Source organism: Triticum aestivum, chromosome 2A, assembly GCF_018294505.1.
Source record: "Triticum aestivum cultivar Chinese Spring chromosome 2A, IWGSC CS RefSeq v2.1, whole genome shotgun sequence".
In the NCBI taxonomy this organism is placed as follows: Eukaryota; Viridiplantae; Streptophyta; class Magnoliopsida; order Poales; family Poaceae; genus Triticum; species Triticum aestivum.
Genome location: NC_057797.1, coordinates 138,809,870 through 138,830,869, shown reverse-complemented (window position 1 = coordinate 138,830,869; position 21,000 = coordinate 138,809,870). Strand labels below are relative to the sequence as shown.

General features: G+C 48.0%; 1 protein-coding gene and 1 long non-coding RNA gene across 2 annotated transcripts; both read left to right on the top strand.

Moving 5' to 3' along the window:
• Positions 1-5,851: 5,851 nt before the first annotated feature.
• LOC123185015 (cytochrome P450 78A5) lies at positions 5,852-7,904 on the top strand. The gene is made up of 2 exons (XM_044597036.1): positions 5,852-6,862; positions 6,983-7,904. Exons 1-2 carry the CDS (start codon positions 5,912-5,914, stop codon positions 7,586-7,588), a joined length of 1,557 nt encoding a protein of 518 aa, XP_044452971.1. The 5' UTR covers positions 5,852-5,911; the 3' UTR covers positions 7,589-7,904.
• A 6,106-nt stretch (positions 7,905-14,010) lies between these two features.
• LOC123185014 (uncharacterized) lies at positions 14,011-15,818 on the top strand. The gene is made up of 4 exons (XR_006493145.1): positions 14,011-14,348; positions 15,074-15,164; positions 15,365-15,418; positions 15,503-15,818. It is a non-coding gene; the product is annotated as an uncharacterized lncRNA (long non-coding RNA).
• Positions 15,819-21,000: the final 5,182 nt, after the last annotated feature.

The window sequence follows — 21,000 nt, the reverse complement described above, 5'->3', positions numbered from 1 at the left end:
CTTTCTGAAGATTTCTTGTCTGGTTCTGCCAAATATCTACTGAATTCCTACCTTTGTAGGTTTCTTCTAGGCTTTGGTCACTAGAGAACATCTTTAAAATTATATCTAAACAGCCACCATTTTTTTCGTGAAGTCGGACCCTAAGGATCTCGATTGATTAAAAGGGAAGAGGGTTTGCCGGTTAATTAACAGAAAGTCAAGCTAAATCCGTCACAACAGCCCACACAGAGCAACACCGGCCGACCTGGCCACCCACACGAAGATACGACAACGCCGCAGAGAAGAAACACAAAGTCAAGGTTGTTACCAAGCATCGTCATCATCACCCGTCGTCGAGCGAGTGAATCCAACTTCACCATCAACTTCAACCAACGAAGTCCTCGTCGACGCAAACATAGGAACACATGCCGGCTCGTGCCAATATTTCAGCCACATGTGCAGATGTCAGACAACTCCGACCAAGGAGACAACTAAAACATGGGAGAAATTCATAGAGTTGGCGCCAACCAACACCTTCTCGATGACCACCAGCAGCCACCATTTTTCAAATTCATAACTAGAATTGCTAGGCCTCTGACCGAAACCAGAGTCCCGAAAGACACGTGAAGCACAGATACCCTTAGGACCTTTTTGATTCTTAGGATTATCCTACAGGGCTACAAAATTACAAGAAATTCTACCAAAATGTTTGAGTAAACATAAATTGTCATACAAAATATAGCACAAAAAAATTGTGTAAAGATTTCCGAGGATTCCAATCATGCCAATCGAACGGTCATCATAGAAAAAGTTCCTAAGGACAAGATCGAGTGGATTTAGTTTGATTTAACCACTAGCACATATGCCCTTGCGTTGCAACGGGAGAGAAATTATTATGCCCACTGTACATGAAAACGACCATCATCATGGTATAATAAAATCTAAAAGTGACACCTAAATATGTTTGTACGTTGCAGCGGGAGAAAAACTAACCTCACTCTCCCATCCCAGTAAGCAAATGATGATTTAAGCCTAAACACGGCCTAAAACATAAGCGATGATTTGATTTACGATACACATCAATTATTCCCAGATGAATAAAAATTGGGTGCTTTCAACAATCAGTACTATAGAAAAACTAACCTTGATTGATCAATGTGAGCTTGCACGGGTAGTTGTTCAGTTACTCCTTTGCATATACCAAGATATGCAAATTACCACAAGTAAGTGTCAGTTTTCCTGAAAGCACGATGAAATGAATAATATGATTTTGGCCTTGAACATGACCAAAAAAAAGTAATTCTCCTTGAAGATGAACAAAGAAAGGTAACATGCATGCCAATCTGCGTTGCACTGAGAGGATCCCAATCCTTGCATACTATTTCTCTAGCACGCTTCGAGTTATGCAAAATGTATATCATGTCAGATAGAAATACATGCCGGCGAAAAAACAGAATTGAAGGAATATGAAAAATTGAAAATACCTCATTCTCTCCTCCTTGTATAACAGTTATTTATTGCGAGTCGGTTAAGCTATGAAAACCTGATGCATGGACGCTCAGCTAGGAAGAGCAGAAAAGAAAAAAAATCAAGCAGTTATTAATAAAAGACTAACTTGACTCATTGAAGCTAGGGTTGTGCACCTATTAGTTGAATCACGTGCAAGTTCTCAGGGAGCAATTAATCCATCCATGTAGTCGCCGCCGGATCGATCCACCAGCCTGCTTAACATGTACTCATGTGTTTAGTTGGGAAAGAATCAAGGTAGCCGGCACCCTGCAGCTCGTAGCTAGTTTGGACTCCCATCTATATATTTTTGGGTCAGGCTACGACGTGTGGCCGGCCACTTCGCTTTTGTTTCAGTTAAGTTTCCTTTAAAGGTATGTCCTGGTTTTGTTCATATTGTCTCAGTTTTTTTTATTTGCATGTATGTTTGTCAATCAGACAAAACTAAAAAAAATAGTGCATGTAAAATACTCAAAACAGGACGAAAGAAAGCGAAACCAAACCATAAATATCTATTCTCTTTAATGGCAACATATCTCATGAATCCGATGGATAAGTGTATCCCTGTATCCCTCTGCTCTCAGCCTCCCGATCAAAATCTTTTGCTCTAGATTAATTTGCAGCAAATTTACATTTACACGCCCGCCTCTAGCCCATACCAGCAGTTTTTCTTTGCAAAAATAACCCTGGACGTAGGACTGCGTCGTGCGCCGTAATTGACTACTCACGGTGTTCCTCTGATCCTCTCTCTCGCAGTGGCATGGAACCCTAGGCCGAACGCCCGCGCTCCTCTGCTCTCCTGTTGGAGCGACGGCATCTACCAACAGATGCCCCGTGCAAGTACATATCTTCCTAGTTGATTTGATCTTGGCGTTCATCGGCAGCCGCCGGCCCATGCATGAATGCAAGTCCTGATCTCTGTATCTTGTCGAGCATATAAAGGAAGACGCAAGAGCATGGGCTCGTGCTGGGGCCAGCGGACTTGGCCACCTCATTGGTGAGATCTAGGACAGTTCCATAGGGCCGCGCACTCCTTAGCTCTGTTCGCGCTTGTGTGTCTTGCTCATCGAGCTGTCGTGTTTGTGCTTGCGAGCTCACGTCTGTAATTGCTACAATCTATTCCTTCTATCAATACAATAATACGCAAGTCTTTTGCGTATTCGTGAAAAAAAAGATGCGGAATATGCTAAGTTATTGGATTTTTTCTACTGATGTCAATAAATTTATGTAATGCAATATTTAAAGTATTTGTTACGAAAACGGTCCGCATCTGTTATAAGAGTTCACCATAATTGCATAGCAAACCCAACATAATGAAAATTACATAGACTACAATGAAGGATATAAATATACACCAAATCATTCTACACCAAAATGTTTTTCCAGCGAATCTAGTCTTTCTCTTTTTTTGTTTACTTTTAAAAGCACAAGCTTTACCATGCATTTATTTTATAAACATATGTCTAAGGCTAGTCATAGCGTGAGTAACTGACTTAGTAACATAATGCACTTCAAGACAAATTTGTTTATGTAGCGGGTAGTTAATGAGGAGGGAAATGTTTGTGCTAACATCATATATATCTAGACAAACTAGATGATGTAACAAATAATTAATGAAGAAAAAGAAGTTTGTGGTAACATAAATATGTTACCGTAACTTATATAACCAGATAAAATGAGTCTACAACCTAATAAACAAAATATTGCATGACACCATACATATGTTACTACCCACAATAGAGGTAGGAAAACATCTACAAGCGTGTTCGATCACCAAATCCGGCCACTCAAACGCCCGTAGACGTGCCCGGACACGTCTGCGCGCACTAACCAAACAATCCTCAAATTATGTCCTCCACATATGTATATCTCATATCCGATACCCTATATCCATACTAAGCATGCAACATGAATAAGAAGTATGTAGTGCGTTGGACAAACTATGAAATAGACATTGATATGCACATTTCGATCACCAACGGATCTCTAAAAGCTAGTCAAAGTTCACATAATCCACATTCATGACGGACAAGTTCTAACTAGAGTACTTAATAATTAGAAATTAACGACGTTGACAGTGGAGATTCACCAATTTGTCGTCGGGCCTTTGCCCTTCCGATCGTCGGCGCAGCTGTAGGCGTCTGCGATAGGTGGTGTGTCGTCGGAGGTGGAGCTGTGGTCGTCGCTGTCGTCAGATGAGGAGTCGGAGATGATAAGGAGCCCCTTCATCTGTCGGGTAACCCTGCATGCCGTCGCTTCAGCTTGGCCACCCGAGCCGCCTCCGCCGCCTCGCGCTCCGACTGCTCAATGACAAGCCTGTGATAGCCTGGCTTATTAGGGATAATAGACTACTCATATCAATAAGGAATTCCTTCTTTTCCGGGAGCCCATTCAGACAGAACTTCAAAGTTAAGCGTGCTCAGCTTGGAGTAGTTTCAGGATGAGTGACCGACCGGGAAGTTGCTCCCGGGTGCGCACGAGTGAGGACAAAGTGCGCAGAAAAGACTAGTATTAATCTGTGGGGCCAATCTAGATCCCGCCAGGAGTAACGGCCACCGGTGGGTGTGTCCGGGGCGTTACAAGTTGGTATCAGAGCCGGCCCTCGTGGTTATACGGATGTTTGCGGACAGGTGCGCGGTCATGTTGTTCATGACGTTTGTGACCCGTCGTGGCACACGGCATGGCACATGTACCGGACTGGATGCACAGACGTATGTGCCAAGAGGGAATGTTCATGTGGCCCGATGAGGATGTCGGTTCCTCTGAGTGGGGGTGTATGTGATAGCCTGGCTTATTAGGGATAATAGACTACTCATATCAATAAGGAATTCCTTTTTTTCCAGGAGCCCATTCAGACAGAACTTCAAAGTTAAGCGTGCTCAGCTTGGAGTAGTTTCAGGATGGGTGACCGACCGGGAAGTTGCTCCCGGGTGCGCATGAGTGAGGACAAAGTGCGCAGAAAAGACTAGTATTGATCTGTGGGGCCAGTCTAGATCCCGCCAGGAGTAACGGCAACCGGCGGGTGTGTCCGAGGCGTTACAAAGCCGGAGCGCCTTCGCGTTCTTCCTCCGTGGGCGGCGAGCGTTCATCTCCGCCATCGTCAGCGACCAACGGTAGACCACAAGCGAGCAGCCGCTTGTCCTCATCGGGCTCCGCCGGTAACACGGGGTGACGGATCATGGATTGCTCCGAGCTTCCCTCTCCCTTGTCGCTGCCTATCGTGGCGGGTGCCTTGCGCCTCCAATTCTGGTGCATGCGTCCGGGCCGGCGGGACGGGCACTAGCACACACACCGCTACCCTTTCGGAGGAGCTGTCGACGGGGGAAGGAGACAGTGTGAGGGCGACGCGGACTGCGTAGCCATCGTGCAGCTGCGCGCAGGCCGGGAGGAGCCAGCTTCGGCATCCGTGCTGCACCGGGATGGGAGCGGCGACGAGGCAGATCCGGAGCTGCCCTTGTGTCTACCTTGGAAGGCTCCAGCGCAATGCGGTGGGCCAGCTCCTCGTTGATGTCGAAGTCGGAGCCCGAGTGGCTTCTGGAGCTCGACATGTTGTCGGAGTCGTCTTATTTGATCAAATCAGAGATAGGGGACGAGGGGACGTTGTGGGAGAGGAGAGTGGAGTAAGTTAGAGTTCGGATAGGGGATGGATTGTGGTTTTTTGTGAAGACACCATGTGGTCGGTGCTGGACCGGGCTGGCGTGGCGGACACGTCCGGGCGCTCTCAGGCCTCCCTATATCCGTCCTACATTTGGACTGGATATGAAGTGCGACGGACAGACTAGGTGTTTAAGACCGGTTTTTGAGGCGCTCAGGTGGGTTTTTTTTACCAGTCGACGACCGGTCGGCCTGCACCGAGCATTTGTGACCGGTTTGAGACGTCCGACTGTAGATGCTCTAACATATGCATGTTAGTTAACCAAGTTACTCTCCACAATGATCAACCTAAAGTATTCTATACATAGCGCTTCCAAAAAAATTGAGTCTACAAGATAATAAATACAACCGTCTAAAATACTAATATTTTTATACATTTTATACTTTGAAGGTGGTAATTTAAACTAGTGTCACATCCCTATGACTCGTCTGCATTTGTACACGGTTAATGACAATTGGCATGATTTTGTAAGGTCACGTCGTTTGCCAAAATTGTGTTCATTATTGCATTAGACACACACCCTTCATTTCCTGAGTAGAGCTATAATTGCTAGTTATTCAGCATGGACTGTTACACGGTTGAGCTAAAACGCTTGGTAATTAAGACATTTCATTAGACGCACACCCTTCATTTCCTGAGTAATTTAAATTGGCAAATGTTTCCATGGCCAAGCTCTCCTATTTAAACGCCCACTCGCCTTCTCATCTCAGCTTCACCTTCGAATCCCTTCCTTCAAAGAAACTTCTCAAGGATCCCACGCCAAGCACTGCCATGGATCTTTCCATGGCTACCGGCCCGGAAGACTCCCTCCTCCTGCTCCTCCTCCCGGCTACCACCCTGCTCCCACCGCTGCTCGCCGTGCTCCTCCTCGCCGCCTCACTCCTGTGGCTCTCACCGGGCGGTCCGGCGTGGGCCTTGTCCCTCTGCCGTGTCCCGCCGCCAGGCCCACCGGGCGTGGTCACCGCGCTCTCCAGCCCCGTGGCGCACCGCGTCATGGCGGCGCTGTCCCGCTCTGTCCATGGCGGTGCGGCATTGATGTCCTTCTCCGTCGGCCTCACCCGCGTCGTCGTGTCGAGCCGGCAAGATACGGCGCGTGAGATACTCGTCAACCCGGCGTTCGGCGACCGCCCCGTGAAGGACGCGGCGCGCCACCTTCTCTTCCACCGCGCCATGGGCTTCGCCCCGTCGGGCGACGCGCACTGGCGTGCCCTCCGCCGTCTCGCCGCGGCGCACCTCTTCGGCCCGCGCCGCGTGGCGGCCTCCGCACCCCACCGCTCCTCTATTGGGACGCGCATGCTCGGCGACGTCGCCTCCCTCATGGCCCGCCACGGCGAAGTCGCCCCTCGGCGGTTCCTGCACGCGGCGTCCCTAAACCACGTCATGGCCGTCGTCTTCGGCAAGCGCTACGACGACTTCACAAGCCAAGAAGGCGCCCTCGTGGAGGAGATGGTAAACGAAGGGTACGACCTCCTCGGCACGTTCAACTGGGCAGATCACCTGCCATTCCTCAAGTGGCTCGATCTCCAGGGCGTGCGCCACCGGTGCAACAGGTTAGTCCGGCAGGTGGAGGCGTATGTCGGTAACATCATTCAGGAGCACAAGGCGAGGCGCGCCAGCGGGTCAGGCATTGCGGATGAGCTCTCCGGCGACTTCGTCGATGTGCTCCTCGGCCTCGACGGAGAAGACAAGATGTCAGAGTCCGACATGATCGCCGTCCTTTGGGTAAGGCTCGGCGAAACTCTCTGTACTCTACAGTCATACCGACAAAAAGATCCAGAGTACGACTGATTGCATTCAAGTCGCCGTCGTGCGTTTGCTAATAATACGGACTGTACGTTTCAGGAGATGATCTTTAGAGGGACGGACACGGTGGCGATCCTGATGGAGTGGATCATGGCGAGGATGGTGGTGCACCCGGAGATCCAGTCGAAGGCCCGGGCGGAGCTGGACGCCGTGGTGGGGCGGGGCAGGGCGGTGACGGAGGACGACGTGGCGAGGCTCCCCTACATCCAGTGCATCGTCAAGGAGACGCTGCGCATGCACCCGCCGGGCCCGCTCCTCTCGTGGGCGCGGTTGGCCGTGCACGACGCGCACGTCGGCGGCCACCTCGTCCCGGCCGGCACGACGGCGATGGTGAACATGTGGGCCATCGCGCACGACGCGGCGGTGTGGCCCGAGCCGGAGCAGTTCCGGCCGGAGCGGTTCATGGAGGAGGAGGTGAGCGTGCTGGGCAGCGACCTCCGGCTGGCCCCGTTCGGCGCCGGGCGGCGCGTGTGCCCCGGCAAGATGCTGGCCCTCGCCACCGTCCACCTCTGGCTGGCGCAGCTGCTGCACCGGTTCGAGTGGGCGCCGGCGACCTCGACCTCGGGGCGCGTCGACCTGTCAGAGCGCCTCAAGATGTCGCTGGAGATGGCCACGCCGCTGGTGTGCAGGGCCGTGGCTCGCTAGGGCCAGGGAGAGCTGCACCTGCATGCTACCGCCGCCGTCTACGTTACCTAGCCTGTCGGCGGCGGCAGCGTTACTTGCTTTATTGCCTAGTATTTATTGGCTAGCCGTTGGAGGCTAGCTTGCCAGGGTCTAGTGGTACTACTGCTTTTTGGTCATCTCCATGCATGGACGGCTAGCTAGCTCCGTCTTTGCGCGGCCGATCCGTTAGCCATTGAAGGAAGCTATCGCTAGCCATGGGTTACTACTCCTGCTCGAGGCCAGCGAGCATCTTGATAGGGTAATTTTGGTCTTCTAGATGGAGAGTTATTAGTGTGTTTTTGCTTTTGTTCGGGAGAAACATCTGGTGTCTGAGTGTGAGTTGTCATGTCGGGTCGTAGTAGTGTCGTTCTTCAAGAAAATTTGTAGTGAGATTTTGAATATTTTTGAATCCGTGAAACGTTTGCCCTGCAGATCTGCATGCCCATAACTTATGCTGATTGCTACTACTAGTACCGTCACTCTGAGATGTGTTGTTGCTAGCTTGTGCAAGAGTGAAATGGTATGCGTAACGAACTACGAAAGGCAACAAACTTACTAGTACTGGGCTGAGCACCACAACTCGTGACCCGTGCATGCATCGCGCTGCGCAAGAGTGAAATGGTATGCGTTACAAACGCCTTATCAGTGATGTGCCACGAGGTTCATGTGTTAAGCCGGTTGCTGCTAGTGTGCCAACGTCGGTGGAGCTACTAGTGCATGTTTCAATCTGCTAACCTCTGCGTACATTCTGACCCTCTGATTGAATATGGAAATCTCGGATTACGGTTTCAAAAAAACAAAAATCTCGGATTACATGTAGTTGGAGAGAACGTTGTGGCATGGTTTCAGGCTCTACGTATGTCCTGTCACTAAATGAAAATTGCAGTTGATGGTTGGTCTGGCTGGCTTGCCTTCATCTAGGTCAGCTGTTCAGGCAGGTCGTCAGTATATGTGCAGGGAGTCAGCAGAGTCAGTGTAACAAACTGTAGAGTGAGAAGTTAGCGCATCTACATACGGCTCGCGGACGCTTCCACGCGCGTTCGTGGGCAGTGACCGGAATTTCATTTGTTGCATCCGTATTCAATTCTTATATACATACAAAGACATGCAAAAGGAAATAGAATCTACGTATCACGACGATCTCTGTGCCCGGCTCCGGCAGCATGGGCGGCAGCTGCAGCTCCGGCTGCTTCGCTCCTGCCTCCTCCACCTCTATTTCAGCGTCGAGCTCGACGAAGAGCGCGCCGGTCTGCGCCTGCTCCCGTCGAAGGTATGCCCGGGTGGCCTCCACATTGGTCTCACCCTAGATGGACTCCAGGATGGCATGCTGCTCAGCCATCTCATCGGACTGGGCGACGGCGAACTCCGCCTCCGTCAGCTCCATGTTGAAGGGTTGCACCTGGTGGTCTGGCTCCTCCGCCTCCTCCACCTCCATCGAAGCCATCTCCTCCTCCGGCTCCGGCGAGTTCGGAGGCTGCCTGGCAGCGATTCGGGCGGCGCGCGCGGCTTCCCTCGCCCGGATCTACTGCTGGATCTCGTAGCGGCGCTCCGGTGTCAGCATGGCATAATAGGTGATCTTGCTTCGGACCATGGTGGAGTGTCGGAGCGTGGGCAGAGCGCCGGAGCGGGAGAGGGAGAAGGTGGAAGGGCTCGGACTGGCGGCGCGGAGAGGGGGAGGGGGATGGGTTAGGGTTGTGGGACGCCAGTCGGTTTAAATAGCCGGATGTTGTCTTGGGCGGCGAGCCGGAGCGGCGCCACACGTGTTCCCATTGCGGCGACGGATGCGGCGTCCGTTGGAATGCCGGGTTTCCGGGCGTTTTTGTGTGGGGCCACGTCATTAGGCCAACGTGGCGAGCGTGCCCGGATACCCTCATATCAGCCCCATCCCCATATCTGCCCCATATTTGAGCTGAATATGAGGGTGCCGATCAGCCCGGGTGTTTGAAGGCGGTTTGAAAGGCCCATCTGGATCCAAATTTCATGACCGGGCAGCCTGCCTCACTGTTTGAGACAGGTTTAAGGGGTCCGTTTAAGATAGTGTATGATACATCCGTTTGAGCGACAACTAATTAAAATAGGACAGAGAGAGCTAAGCATCTTGACAGAGAAATCTTCAACCTGTGCAAAATCTGCATGCAGCGGCGCCGAAGAAGTTTCTGGAAGATGGACTCTGGTGTTTGTCAAGCTGAAGATGGACTCTGGGTTTTGTCAACCTGACCGAAGATGCTCTTCCCTGGTTTTCTGTTTTCTTTTCTTCCGTTTTCTTCTGTTTCTAGCTGGGCTGCCTACATACGTACCATCTGCTATCTCATCTCTTCAAAGTGTGATCACCCATACAATGCTTGGAGAAATTCGGTAGCCATGACAAAAAGAGAGGGGTGATGGGTGGGGGCATGATTCCGGGACCCATTCCCTGCCTGCCATGTTCGTTCTGATATGATATCTCGCTTTTCCGACGAAGGAAAAATAACATATCTGCGACGTGACAGGGGGTCTAGGCGCGTGCGTGCACTTTCCCTGAATGGAAAGAAACTGTGCTCAGTGCTGCAGGTAGCATAGTTTATGCCACTGTTAGAGACGGAACTTAGTTGGAAGCAGGGGCGAGTGGGGGTCATCATCTCATGATTGGCGCAATCTTCAGGTGTGGGCGAGACTGAGAGGGCGACGGCAAAGATCTCGCAGAATCACATGCGCTCCTGCCGATAATGCTCCCGATTAGTCTTGTCCCGGAGAAAGTAAGTCGTGACATGCTTGTTTTCCTCCATGGACGTCGGCTCATCATCCATCCACTCCCTCCCACAAACAAAAGTGGAGGGCTTTGGCCAGGGGTGGCCAATATTGGTTCGACCTTCTCCCCGGAAAAATATCAACGGCTCGTTTTGGCGCAATCCCCGTATCTTAACGTATATTTGTGTTCAATTAAAGAGACTAGCAAAACGCCCGTGCGTTGCTACGGGCTATACTGTATATAAATGAATCAGACAAATTATTAATATTGAAACTTATTTCTCTCTCATGCATCAACTTTAAGGTCGACGGCAGGTTCCCGCAATCTAGTGTAGCATAAACATGGCCATATTGAAGGGCTATACTGTATATAATAAAGGGGATTTGTTTTCACTGTATGTACGATACACTTTATGATACACTGTATGAAAAATGTAACAATGCGACAGTCCAATCTCCCACAAATCTAGACCATATTGGAGAGAAAAATGTCTAAACTATGAACCCTGTTATCTCCAACACACATACTCAACATAAAAACTCCACCCCATGACACACCCTTATGTTTTCCTGTCGGACCCTCCCCTTCCGCCCGGCTTTCGCCGTAGTGAGACATTTCTCGCTGGAGCCCTCTCCTGTAAAACGGGATGACGCCCACCTCACCTTCGCCATCGCGGCCTCTCTCCTTCACACCATACTTCCCCACGGAGGGATTGCATTTAGACGTCGAAAAAAATCGATGGCGAGGGAGTCATGAAGGAGGGGTAGAGAACGAACCGGTGAAAGCCAAAAAAACTATGTACAATGTTTGCTCCGCCTGGGTCATAGAGGAGTCCCCCTGGTAGAGGAGTTTGGGGAGAAGAGGACGGCGACGCGAGGACACATCGGGAGGATTGCAAGGAAGGCACGCTGGTAGAGGAGATCAGGGAGAAGAGGATGGCATCGCGAGGACGTCGGGATTATCGCGAGGAGGGCAGGCGATGGGAGGATTGCGTTCACATACACGTTAATGGGCCAGCCCAATGTTGTGATGTGATGATGTCAAAGGTGGGCCAAAAGATAGGAGTGGTGGGATGAGGTGGAGTGAGGCGAGACTACCAACTAAGACATTAGTAGTAGAGATTACTGAGAGTTGGTATAACATACATAATCCTTATGGAAAATGTTAGGCTGAATCTTTGAGTAAGTGAATCTATCTTGTAAACTTCATTGTAGACCATGCATACACATTATTCTCCACAAGAACCGGTGCAGATTATTTGAAGGAGCTTGATATCCCATAGACCATAGTCCTCGTGTAGTCTTGCATTGAAAGATATATGTATGTAAGACAGTTAGCTTGGAATGAAATAGATAATTAAAAGGAAAAGAGAAGAACTGAAATGAGGTAGAACTTCCAGTAGGGTCACATTTCATTACTCAGACTAACCAAAAATTTCAGAACCGAGTTCTTGAAGCTCTTTGTCTTTGAGGTCATCATTCTTTATAATCTAAAATGTGAACATTTGGTTGGTAAAGAATATTACGTGTTAAATATGACATGTTATAGCAAGCCTAATATCAGGACCACCTTTCATGGGCACAATCAACTCCCTAAAGCCTTTTTTTATCAGATGCATAATGCACATCACTTACCGAGGAAGATTTTAGCCTCTTCAACATAACAATCGGCAGACGCAGAGTCGCAGTACTGGCGCTCGTAGCCCTGGAACACCTCGCTGCTTATGATTGCTCCTCTTGATCGCCTTTCATGGCATGTATTAAAGATAAATGGTAGCTAACCAGACCTGGCCGCTGCCACCGCCGAGAGGAGGTTGAGTAGTCAGCCATTTGTGTAGGTGAAAGCTGCTATGCACGTCCTTGATCCATCGCCCGCCGTCCAGGATCGACCCATGCACTTGAGACAATACTGGGCGCGCATCGAAGCAGACTTCATGGCTATGTCCCGGATCCACCGCCCCCTGTCCTGCTTGACCCATCCACGGGAATCAACACCGGACGCACCGGCTCGTCGTCGATGCCGATGAGCTGTTTCATTGTGAGGTCAAGGGGGGCCGCGGAAGGGCCGCACTGGTGCCTGTGCTACGCGCTACTCGCTAGCGGCGTCAACTGGGAAGGGGTGGCTAGGGTTTGAACAGGGAGGAGGAGACACGGCTTGCGTGGATTTTTCTTTGCTTGCGTGCGTGGGTATGACGGTTTTGTTGGTTCTTTCGCCGGATTGCATGGGGATGGGACCACGTAATTAAGAAGAACGAATCACGTTCGGGGTGGAACGTACGCAGGGAAAACCAACAGCGCACGGGAGGGAGGCTCGACGAAGGGTTCGACGACGTAAGACGGGAAACGGAACGCTGCGTTTCTTTTAGGTATTATTATATTATTATTATTATTATTATTATTATTATTATTATTATTATTATTATTATTATTAGAGAATTAGAGATTAGAGATAGAGATTAGAGATTAGAGATTATTTGTTTCCTGAAAATCTATTATTTGTTTCCTAAAGCAAATTGCATTAATGAGAGATCCGTTGATTTGGCTAAGGTAGGAAAGAATCTATTAGTTGTTTACTAAAGCAAATTGCATTAATAGGAGAGATCCGTTGATTTGGCTAAGGTAGGAAAGAATCTATTATTTATTTACTAAAGCAAATTGCATTAATGAGAGAGATTCGTTGATTTGGCTAAGGTAGGAAAGTTAGATCCGTTATCTTTTGTCATTAGGAAAGTGTTGAAAGTAAACCGCACTGGATTACCAACTCCTCCATTAGTTTTTTTCGCTGGTTAATTTTTGTAGGTTTTTTTCGCTGGATTGTTTTGGGTGTGATCGGAGGTTAGGCCCTGGAGTGCGTGGGCGGGTGGGGGTTTCAGTACGCGGTTTTTTTGGTTCATGACGGCTCAGTGTGAGGTATGACGAAGTACCAAAATAATCCATGAAAAGTGGGACAAAAAAAACCTGAAAGCAAGACTAACAACTGCTTCATTAAAAATAGAGATCAATGTCCCGTTTGGAGACTTCGATCTTTCGTGAATGATCCCACGGGAGCAATGGGGAGAAAATGGAAATAGTACGTAGTAACAAGGGAAGCGGCCCTCGCCGTTGGATATGGCACGCCTACCACGTGCTCGTCGTCGGCGGAAGCGCAGAGCCGGAGATGGTGCGTGCGAGATCTTCCAAAGCAAAGATCGCGTGTTGTTGGCTTTCACCTCCACTCCGGTCATAAAATTATTTAGCGCCACGGAGGGCTACATCCGCTTCCGCATCCGCGAGCTGAAAGCGACGGAATCCAGCCGACCGGTGCAATCCTCTGGCCTTTGATCGCCATCGCCTGAAGGCAACGTGCCATCGGCCGCGAGCATGCAGCTGCAGCGAAGAGGGGCCGAGGCCGCGTGGGTGGTCGTGCCTTGAGATTTCTTTCTCTCTAAGTAATGATTATAACGAGTGCCTTAAGACCCGCCACGGGCGCTTGCAGCTGTGCACGGTGCCAGGGCTATCGTAAACGTATATGCGTCTCAGAGAGAAGGAAAATGCTAAGTTGCGTGCGGCAACGGCGGTGGTGGTGCGCGACGGGAAAATATCCCGTGCTCCGAACGATTCGGTGCTCCGGCTGCACCCAACATAGCCCACACGTTAGATGCAAAATATGGGGACAGGATGGAACCGTGATGCCCCCTCCCTTCAGAATTTGCAAAGATCACCTCACGTAACTACAAAATAGCCCAAAAGCTACTCCAATGTGCTGCCCCAGGTTAGAAACAGAACGAACTCGAGATAGGGCATCGCGTCGGATCTCCGGCGGCGAACCTCGCCGTCTGCTGCGTTGCGACCTCGCCGTGTTCCAATGTCCAGCAGATAAACCGCCCCATCCTCGCGCCGCCGTTCTCCACCTCGGCGCCAACACCTCACCACGCCCGACTCCTACCTTCGCCATCCGTCGATGGCTAGATCCGCCATCTGCGGACGCCTAGCTCCGCCATTCGCGGACACCAGAGAAGGGAACTCCAGCCTTCAGGTATCCTTTTGGATGTATCAACCTTGTGTTTTGTTGTGTATTTTGCTTCTAATCCATCATCCCTATGTGATGAATGTGTTAGATGTAGCTAATCCTATATCATTAAACTGGGTGATATCTCTCTGTATCTGGGCGTAGGAAAAATAATCACTGAAATAATTTGCTCTATTTAGCTTACAATGCATATTTCAGCAATTAGGTATAGAAAAATGTCAGCAACTTATGGCCTGATATGAGTTCGGACTTCGGAGTAATTTTATCTACTTGTTCAAGTACCTGAATATGAAGTGCTTGTTGGCACAAAACTGAGATTCATTAACACTTGCAATATCAATATGTGCGTCACTAATTTCTGATGTTCCCTGTATGTTTGTTCAGTATTTTCATCGAAACAAATACGGCGGTAGCTTCTGTTTAGTGAATAAATGTATTAGCTCGTTCGTCTTCCTCATTCAGGTGTAACAAAAATGGAACTACATTCCAGCGGATTTAGAATTTTGGTGCTATGTGTCATGCCATGATGCCATGCTAAATACATGCTGTTGTACTCAAGGATGTTTTTTTATTAGCACCATTTTCATAACTCTCTTTTTCTTAGTATATCTAAATGCCAATAGACATTTTCTTTCTTTGCTACTTAGCATGGGACTGTTACTTTTTAGGACTTCATTGTACTACAGCTCTCGCGCCAGGCTATTTCTCACACTTTTTTCTACACCGAGCAGGGAATGATGAATCAATGACAAGTATTACTCCAAGTGCTGGGTCAAGTACAACGATGGGACTTGAAAATGATGCGCTGACAACTTCTCCATGGTATATCTTTGTTGTATTACTAAAGTTCATTTGTGCATGTCATTTGACTTAACTTCAAACAACATTGCTAGGTCCAAATGAGATTGGACATACATGATGAAGATCGTTACAACACACCAAAGAAGAAAGGCAAATAAACCATAATTTAAATAGTATGTCTTTTTCATTTTTTCATAATGCGCTTTTCTTCTTATTTGCAGAGCAAGTAGCGGCCAAGAAGGTTCAACATCAGTAGAAACACGATAATTCAAGCGGTATTTATATGTTCCTCCTCATCGATTAAAACATGTTGAGTGTCTTTGCAAATCTTTAACTTGAACTTCTTTTATATTTCGCAGGACAGCCCAAGCCATGGGAGGACATCCTTTAATTTGCTTTAAATAATGGTAGAAAATTTGCCTTTTTTCATATATGGACCTAGTTCCATCATTTTTTATTTCTACTACAACTAGTACGCCTAGTTGAATCCGTCGACGCAATATATGTAGTCATGTACACCTGCTACTCTGCTATACCTACCTTGGGTTGTAAATATTGGGCGGCAACTGTAGTTATGTGCTTCATGGGAGATTTATATATTATCATGAGTGTCGTTCACAAAGCATTGATGATATTACTGTTGTACTATGAGCTATGAAATGCTGAGTTGGCCGATGATGCGTTGCCCTCTTATTTGAAAAATGCGGTTAATATACCTGGTGTTGTCGTCTTTGCATTCTGGTGCAGATTTTATGAGTTCAAATCTTGGTTCATGGAAGTGCCTTTCACAAAGCATTGATGATATTACTGTCGTACTATGAGCTATGAAATGCCGAGATGGCCGTTGATGCGTTGCCCTCTTATTTGAAAAATGTGGTTATGAGACCTGGTGTTGTCGTCCTTGCATTTTGGTTCTTGGTTCATGGATTATTAGTTCTTTTATTTTCTTAGAATTAGCTTTACCTTCTCAAGTCAACTTGCTGAATGTTTGTGGTGTGCACTTCCTGTGGAACACATGTTTATCATTTTGGAAAATCCATGATATACTCTGTACTATCGAGGTACATGATGTATATATTCTTTCTGTTCCAAAACTGGGGTGGCACATATTTTGGAGCATGATTGGAATGTTAAAGTTATTCTGTACTCCTATGGGGGGCTTTTTGCAAATTTTGTAGGATGGGATGTTGGCATTCAATCGTGGACCTACATGTTTCATCCAACAGCGCTGATACGCAGGGTGCAGTCGGAGTGCTCCATCGCTGGGAGTACAGGATATGTTCTCGGTGCGCGACGACGCAAGCAACGTACGGTCAGTCACTTCGTGGAGGTGCTAGCATCTGGCGTGGCGTGGTGATTAAGGGTGCGTTTCTTCTTATTTTCTGCTGAAGGGTACGTTTCATCAATCTATAAGCCAGAATAGATATGTTTTTATTTACTCGGCATATTAGCTTTAATAAAAAATGAAAATATTAACATATATAATTACAAATAAATACCATTAGATTCATTATTGGACGTACTTTCGCTCATATAGATTTGTTATCGTAAATATTTATATTTTGATTCTATAAACTTGGTTGAATTTTACGAAGTTTGACTTCAATCAATTCTAATACAAAGAGTAAATAAAAACGAAAAAAATATTATCCTACCTACGTCTGGTCCCCCTAAATCCTCCCTAAAAGTACGAGAGGACAGCCCAGTCTCCGTTTGAACAATGGAGAAAGAAAAAAACCACTCAATCGTAACCTTAACCTTGCTTGTCCTCATACGCCTAGATTATCTATGAACCCTTATATTCAGTCCGTATATGAGAAGATTAGAACATCTACGGTCGGACGTCTCAAATGTCTGGGCGGGCCGCCCGATCACTGTCTAGTCACGATTCTTTTATCTAGACGGGCCTCTCGAACGGCTCTCAAATGCCTGAGCTGACTGGCACCCCACATATCCAGCCTAAATATGGAGCGGATATGGAGGCGCCCGGCCACACCCGCCACGTCGGATCCGGCCCCTGAAGGCCCACCTGACCCCACATAAAATCCTCCCCATCCGCTCGTCGGACCAAACCCTAGCCACTTCACTCTCCTCTCCTCCACTCCCCTCCACTACCCAGGCTCGTCTCCGGCTCCTTCCGGACGTCTTCGGCATGGCGGGTAGCGGATACGAGTCCTTCACCTTCAGATCCGTCGACCCCGATCTCATCCCACGCGGCCCCGACGAGGATATGGTCGTCCGGCTTGCGCTTCGCCGCGCCCGGTGTCGTGGAGGACTTAGCCGTAGGGCCATCACAACTAGGAAGCTTAAAGGGATTAATCGGGACAAAGGACACGAGAGATTTATACTGGTTCGGCCCCTTACGGTGAAGGTAAGGCCTAGTCCAGTTGATGTTGTATTGCTAGGTTTCGATGACCAAGGAGCGAATCCGCTAGCTTGGCTATCAATCTGTTGTTTCTTGCCCTAAGCCGCCACCGGGTCGTCCCCTTATATACACGGGTTGACGCCTGGCGGCCTATAGAGTCCTGGCCGGCTCATATAACGTGTCCGGCTCGGTGACTTCCTTTGCATGCCTTTCTTTACAAGCCTTTCTTACTCATGGCGGTTTACAATCATGGGCCTCAAGCCGCCTCTGGGCTTGGGCCTACTACAAGGTTTATACTAAACCATTGCCATGTATATTCATTGAACCTTTAGTAACCCGCCATTAGGATTGACCCGGCCCCTTCTGGGCAGGTCATACCTGGTAGTTATATCGCCAACATTAGGCCCCAGGTTGATTTGAACCTTGTTCTTGTCAATCTCTAACACCTTAAACAAAATCCATTCTCCTCTGTTTGTAAAAGCTCTTATAACCCGCCATGACGTCATCTTCAGAAAATATGAAAATCTGCCATGATGTCATCTTCAACGGATCCTTATCCTTAAATGTCTTTCGAGAATCGAGGCGTCCATTTAGCTGGATAATCATTACTTTGGTCTTCCTCGATTTTTGCGCCTGCCTGCTCACTTATCCCCTTATAAATAGGCTTGGCCATTCCTTCCTCTTTCTTCTTCTTCCTCTCGCACCTTCTCTGCCGCTCGAGCTCCGCCGCCGTCACAGCGCACCGTCGTCCTCAACTTCGGCCGCTGCATCACCCTGATTCGGTCCAGAGAATGGCGGTGATCCTCAGCAGCAACTCCGCACCCGTAAGCTATCACCTTCTCACCCCCATAGATATGCATTAGGGTTCAGGAGGTTTTCTTCTTGTGTTCTTTGCTGTTCATCGTAGATTCGTTGCAACCTCTCTTACCGCACCCTCTTTTGATCTAAAAGTAGTGCAGAACTTAAGCGGTAGTTGTTTCTCATCCATTTTAGATGCTAGCAGATCCCCTTCTCTTGTATAAATGCCTCTTTAGAACTAAGGAACTCCTTTGTGCCCGTTTTTAGGTCTAACTTTAATTTTCTTTTCTGAACCATTTTGATCCATAATAATAGCCACAGCTCGGGAAACCTGTTTGTCTCAACACTTAGCCAATTTTGATTCTGGCAACCTTCGAATACTTTTTAGTCATGGCGGCTTATGACTCCGGCTTATTTTTCCTTTATATGCCATTAGCCCTTATTTAAGCCGCCATTATTCATCTGTATCATGATCATGAACCTGTAACTTCATCAATAAATTGAACCGGCAAATTACTTTCTTTTCAGCTTCCCCTTTTTCATCATGCCATCAAAAGCACCAACAGTCTGCAACTAGGTCCCCTCCACAGTAACTGAAGATAACTTGAAAGAGTTTGTCACCATTGGATTTTTGCCATAGAAAAACATTATGTCTTATCGTGCTCCTGACCCGGACGAGGAACAGCCTAATCCCAAAGACGGTGAAGTTATTGTCTTCACTGACCACATGAATCGGTGTTTTTCACCACCCGGCTCAAAGTTCTTTAGAGAGGTTCTTCATTTTTTCAAACTTCACCCTCAAGATCTTGGACCCAATTCCATATCCAACATATGCAATTTTCAAGTTCTCTATGAGGTGTATCTTCAAGAGGAGCCGACTGTGGAACTCTTCAGAGAGTACTTTTATTTGAACCGCCAGAATGAGTGTACCAACGGTCCTAGCTTGGAACTCGGCGGAATCTCGATTCAACGCCGACAAGGTGTCGTCTTTACTTTAGTGGTTTTACCAAGCCATCCCAAAGATCGGAACCAAACCTGGTTCTACTGCCAAGACATATCACCAGCCGATGAAAAACCACTGCCGGGTTATCGCACGGATCGTCTTGATTCCAAGTTTGTGCTCCCCGACAAGCTTACTCATGTTGAACGCAAGAAGCTTATCCCATCTATCAAAAAGATTCAAGCTTTATTGGGAAACGACTTAACTGGAGTTGACCTAATCCGTTGCTGGATCGCATGGCGGGTCATCCCTCTAAGTCGTCGATCCAAATTGATGTATGAATATGGCGGAGGCCTAGATGATTCTCTGCGCCACAACTCTGTACAACTAACTGAAGAAGACATTGTTGAGATGTCAACCATCCTCGTGAATGGCAAATACGAGGACTGCAGTAAGGTTGGATTAAACCCCTTCTGCAAACTTAACCTGGCACCAGAGGTGAAAAACCCCTGACCTCTTTCTCTTTTTGTGTTTCCCTCAGTAGTTTAAATACTTGCATGACTTTTTTAACCTGTTTATTTGTTTGCAGGCCAAATCTGACTTCTGGAAGGCCAAGTATGATCTTGAAACTGCCAAGAAGGCTAGAGCTATTGCCATAGCCGCCAGGAGAACGACCCGGAAGCCCAAGAAGAAGATTGCATCTGACATGTTCCCGCTGGATGATGTTTCTGAGTCGGAGGTAGCCCTTGACTCCCTTGGCCAATTTTTTAACTATCTTATTGACACTGACTATTGCCAGGATGACACGGGGGCCAGCCAGGCCGTGGAAGAAGAGGTAACTATCTCCTCCGACTCAGCCCCTTTGCCAAGACAGAAACTTCGACTAGTAACCTGGAAAGTAAGGTTTTCGCACCCTTTGGCTTATTTGGACCCTTATTTTCTTTTGAAAAAGCAGCAACATGAGAGCCGCCGTCAGGCCCGAACTAATGATGATGATGAACCACCTTCTGACTTACAAAACACTCCTTGAGAACGCCAGAATGAGGTTTCTTTCACCTTTGTCCTTTGTTTTTATCCGTGAATCTATTTCCTCTTATGCTTTAACTTTATTTTACTTTTGCATGAGGTTTCTCGCTCTTCTGGCGACTCATCTTCCGGCTTTCAAGACTACCCCTGGGTAAGGAAAATCATCTTTCCTCTGCATCTTTAAAACTGCATCATTATACTAACTGTCTCATAAAAAATCTTTCTTAGTGGTCAAGCGAAGTCTAAGAAAGCTAAGGTTATTAAACCGGCAGAAGACCCAAGAAATCCTGCACTTGAACCGGCAATATCAACTCCTCCAGTTCAATCTGAAGTGCCAGAAGATCCGGCTGTCCATGCCCAATTGGACCCTCCTAAGCCGCCAGCTGATGAAACCATTGTTGATTCCTCCACCGTCAGACCATTTGGTTCAGCTAACCCGCCAGCGTCTTCTGACCATGACGTTCTGATCACTGGCAGCAGATTTTGTTGTGCCGGGTAATCTGACTGTGCTGGCCAGGCATTCTGCCAAACAAGAGGCCTTGGAAAGGCAGAAAGTACAGTTTGATATCTCTCACTACACTCACCTGAATGTTAGTGACATATTGTCCGGCTATCTCAGTCATGTGCATTCCAGCCGTGAATCGAAATTGAGATGGTCAAGCAATTGCAACTTAAATATGAGGTATGTAATCCGGTTTACATATACTCTGCCAACCCCCAAGTCTTCA